The sequence below is a fragment of the Oncorhynchus mykiss genome, chromosome 11 (genome assembly GCF_057628025.1).
Source record: "Oncorhynchus mykiss isolate SJ-2025 chromosome 11, ASM5762802v1, whole genome shotgun sequence".
NCBI lineage: Eukaryota > Metazoa > Chordata > Actinopteri > Salmoniformes > Salmonidae > Oncorhynchus > Oncorhynchus mykiss.
This window is the reverse complement of record NC_143032.1, coordinates 81,022,501-81,027,500: the sequence shown is the minus strand read 5'-3', so window position 1 is coordinate 81,027,500 and position 5,000 is coordinate 81,022,501. Positions and strand designations below refer to the sequence as shown.

Here is a 5,000-nt window from a genome sequence, read left to right as displayed (position 1 = left end):
TTTGAATACATTGCATTTTAATAGATTTCTTAATTTCCAGAGTCTCTGGTGGCACAGCTGGCGCTGCAGTACAGCGCCCTTAACCACTGCGCCACCCGGGAAGCGGCTAGCAGTTTCTTGCTGCCGATAAAAACAGATGATTGCAATCATTTTTCAGAGTCATTACTGAATTATTTAATGTGAAATCAAACATTAAAACTCGTAAACAATTCATTTAAACCTGGCATTTATTTGAAACAGGCGTTTATTTGCTGAAATGTGCGCCATTGCCTGGCTATTAAAAGGGACAAGCGGCTATTTGAGACTATGCGTTTAATTGACGTTTTACGGTAGCTAGCTACCTAGTTTAAACATCAACCGTTTTGCCACAGCGGAATAACATGTGATTAACGTATCACTTGATTCTGTCTGTCAGCAGAGAGAGGCAGAAAGACAGAGAAGAGCTGCTACTTCAACAACCCTCGCTCAGACCCAACTCCATCCCTTCTTCAGTCTGCAGCAGCAACACAGTTAGTCTAAACTCTAAGTAACCTCCATATACTAAAATATTCACACTAGCCACCCAGCCATATATCTTGAGTTAGAAATATATGAATATTATCTTAAATTATTATTTTAAGAGCATTAAAGATAAATCACAATCAGTAGATAACTAGCTAACTAGCAGATGTACATTAACCATCAATATCAACGATCAGCTGACAGCTCATCTTCTGTTCCTGATGTCGATCACGTCTTTAGGAGGCAGTGTAACTAGCTGGTTTACAGTTTGTGACGAGTGTGTCGCAGAAATAAATAGGCCAATGCAAAAAACAATGAGAGTGTGTTGCTACAGAGACAGTTGTTATGTTATGACTTTCGAGATATAAATTATGAGTCGTTCGGTTTTTTTAAGGGGGGGGGGGGGGGGGGCTTTTTCCTGTTTGAGCTCCTGCCCAATGAAAGTTTTGTGCACTGCCCTGTCGCTCGCTCGCTCGCACACACACAGACAACCCCCCCCACCCCCACATACACACATACAAACACACACCATACCTTGTGTGAAGGAGGTGATAGGAGCCCCAGGTTTTAGTTTGCTCTCCAGGAAGCCGTGTTTAGGCTCTGCTGTGACCTCATAGACCAGCTGACCATCATCGGTGTCTGGGTCCATGGTCAACAGCTCCTTCTTACTGATCAGGTTGGTGGCCTGCAACATCAATCGATCAATCAGTCAGTCAGTCAATCAGTTACAGTGTAGAAATAAAAATCAGTCAGTCAAACAATGAGTTATAGTATAGAAATAAACATAATTCAGTCAATCAATCAAATGTATTGTCCAGTAGGGGTATACTACAATCTACTTAAGGTTTTCTAAAGCTAGCCAGCTTCAGTTAGCCAGCTTCAGTTAGCTTCACATATCTATATATTAGGTGGTATCAGAGGAAGGTCCAGAAAATTGTCAAATACTCCAGTCACCCAAGTCATAGACTGTTCTCTCTACTACCGCATGGCAAGCGGTAGCCGGAGCGCCAAGTCTGGGACCAAAAGGCTCCTTAACAGCTTCGAACCCCCAAGCCATAAGACTGCTGAACAATTAAACTAATCAAATGGCCACCCTGACTATCTACATTGAACCCCGCTTTGTTTTTACTGCTGCTACTCGCTGTTTATAATTGATGCACAGTCACTATACAAATGACCTCGATTAACCTGTACCCGCGCACATTGACTCGGTACCGGTACCCTGTATATAGCCTCCACATTGACTCGGTACCGGTACCCTGTATATAGCCTCCACATTGACTCTGTACCGGTACCCTGTATATAGCCTCCACATTGACTCGGTACCGGTACCCTGTATATAGCCTCCACATTGACTCTGTACCGGTACCCCCTGTATATAGTCTCCACATTGACTCGGTACCGGTACCCTGTATATAGTCTCCACATTGACTCGGTACCGGTACCCTGTATATAGCCTCCACATTGACTCGGTACCGGTACCCTGTATATAGCCTCCACATTGACTCGGTACCGGTACCCTGTATATAGCTTCCACATTGACTCAGTACAGGTACTCCCTGTATATAGCCTCCACATTGACTCGGTACCGGTACCCTGTATATAGTCTCCACATTGACTCGGTACCGGTACCCTGTATATAGCCTCCACATTGACTCGGTACCGGTACCCTGTATATAGCCTCCACATTGACTCGGTACCGGTACCCTGTATATAGCTTCCACATTGACTCAGTACAGGTACTCCCTGTATATAGCCTCCACATTGACTCGGTACCGGTACCCTGTATATAGCCTCCACATTGACTCTGTACCGGTACCCTGTATATAGCCTCCACATTGACTCTGTACCGGTACCCTGTATATAGCCTCCACATTGACTCTGTACCGGTACCCTGTATATAGCCTCCACATTGACTCTGTACCGGTACCCCCTGTATATAGCCTCCACATTGACTCTGTACCGGTACCCTGTATATAGCCTCCACATTGACTCTGTACCGGTACCCCCTGTATATAGCCTCCACATTGACTCTGTACCGGTACCCTGTATATAGCCTCCACATTGACTCTGTACCGGTACCCCCTGTATATAGCCTCCACATTGACTCTGTACCGGTACCCTGTATATAGCCTCCACATTGACTCTGTACCGGTACCCCCTGTATATAGCCTCCACATTGACTCTGTACCGGTACCCTGTATATAGCCTCCACATTGACTCTGTACCGGTACCCTGTATATAGCCTCCACATTGACTCTGTACCGGTACCCTGTATATAGCCTCCACATTGACTCGGTACCGGTACCCTGTATATAGCCTCCACATTGACTCGGTACCGGTACCCTGTATATAGCCTCCACATTGACTCTGTACCGGTACCCTGTATATAGCCTCCACATTGACTCTGTACCGGTACCCTGTATATAGCCTCCACATTGACTCTGTACCAGTACCCCCTGTATATAGCCTCCACATTGACTCTGTACCGGTACCCTGTATATAGCCTCCACATTGACTCTGTACCAGTACCCCCTGTATATAGCCTCCACATTGACTCTGTACCAGTACCCCCTGTATATAGCCTCCACATTGACTCTGTACCGGTACCCCCTGTATATATCCTCCACATTGACTCTGTACCAGTACCCCCTGTATATAGCCTCCACATTGACTCTGTACCAGTACCCCCTGTATATAGCCTCCACATTGACTCTGTACCAGTACCCCCTGTATATAGCCTCCACATTGACTCTGTACCAGTACCCCCTGTATATAGCCTCCACATTGACTCTGTACCGGTACCCTGTATATAGCCTCCACATTGACTCTGTACCGGTACCCTGTATATAGCCTCCACATTGACTCTGTACCGGTACCCTGTATATAGCCTCCACATTGACTCTGTACCGGTACCCCCTGTATATAGTCTCCACATTGACTCTGTACCGGTACCCCCTGTATATAGCCTCCACATTGACTCAGTACCGGTACACCCTGTATATAGCCTCCACATTGACTCTGTACCGGTACCCCCTGTATATAGCCTCCACATTGACTCTGTACCGGTACCCTGTATATAGCCTCCACATTGACTCTGTACCGGTACCCTGTATATAGTCTCCACATTGACTCTGTACCGGTACCCTGTATATAGTCTCCACATTGACTCGGTACCGGTACCCTGTATATAGCCTCCACATTGACTCTGTACCGGTACCCTGTATATAGTCTCCACATTGACTCTGTACCGGTACCCTGTATATAGTCTCCACATTGACTCGGTACCGGTACCCTGTATATAGCCTCCACATTGACTCTGTACCAGTACCCCCTGTATATAGTCTCCACATTGACTCGGTACCGGTACCCTGTATATAGTCTCCACATTGACTCGGTACCGGTACCCCCTGTATATATCCTCCACATTGACTCTGTACCGGTACCCCCTGTATATAGCCTCCACATTGACTCGGTACCGGTACCCTGTATATAGTCTCCACATTGACTCGGTACCGGTACCCTGTATATAGCCTCGTTATTGTTATGTGCATTTTTTGTGTTACGTTTTGATTCATTCATTTAAAAAAAAAAAACGTTTGTTTATTTAATAAATATTTTGTTAACTATATATCTTGAACTGCATTGTTGGTTAAGGACTTGTAAGTACGCTTTTCACCTGTTGTATTCTGCGCATGTGACAAATACAATTTGATTTGATTTGAAATGCATTCTGTCATTACTAAATCTGTAATGAAATTGTTATTTTAACTACATTTTTTTGATTTGATTAATAAAATATGCTGTTAGTCCCTTAGTCCCCCTTCCTCAACTGAAGGGGATGACACAATCTTTGTGAGAGGGAGGGAATCTGATGTCACTGGTCTTCAACTCGGATCTCAGACACTTCATTCAGGATGTCCCGGAGCAGGTTCGTTCTGAAAGAGTCATTGCCATAGAAATGTACCTGGCTAAAAAGGTTTGAGCCACATTCGTGGTACCGGTTATCCCGAGTTGAACTCAAGAGTTGACCAAAGTTAACTCGCTAACTCCTCAAACCACATACGTAGTATAGTGCTCCGGGAAAATCAATATGAGAAACACGGTTTAATAAAACTGCACCTGTATACCAGCAGGGGGCGCGAGCGTAACACAAACGGAATGCATATAGGCCTAGCAATGCAATTATATTATGTTAACATAGGTGGATCTACCCTGGCTATTAAATTATATATTTTTATTTAACTGCATTGTTGGTTAAGGGCTTGTAAGTAAGCATTTCACGGTAAGGTGTACACCTGTTGTATTCGGCGCATGTGACAAATACAATTTGATTTAATTTATATTTTGTTTCCTATAATTACAATGTATTTTGTTATTGTAGACACCCACAATGACAGAAAATAGTGAAACAGGGTGACTAGCCTGGGCCCTGGTCAAAAGTAGTGCACTCCAAAGGTGACAAGGTTGTTTTACCTTGTTGTCCTGACGATGTGGTA

At 44.6% G+C, this 5,000-nt stretch overlaps 1 protein-coding gene across 6 annotated transcripts in view; it reads right to left on the bottom strand.

Annotated features, from left to right (window-relative positions):
• Window positions 1-5,000, bottom strand: part of LOC110535129 (extracellular matrix organizing protein FRAS1) — a 349,490-nt gene that overhangs the window by 32,697 nt on the left and 311,793 nt on the right. For 5 of the 6 annotated variants that reach the window (XM_090191232.1, XM_090191233.1, XM_090191234.1 and 2 more), the window contains one exon: window positions 1,036-1,186. In XM_090191232.1, the coding sequence (XP_090047358.1) occupies window positions 1,036-1,186 (151 nt within the window). Of the gene's footprint in view, window positions 1-1,035; window positions 1,187-5,000 lie in introns of those variants that run through there. The other variant, XR_016484722.1, reaches the window with a different exon arrangement.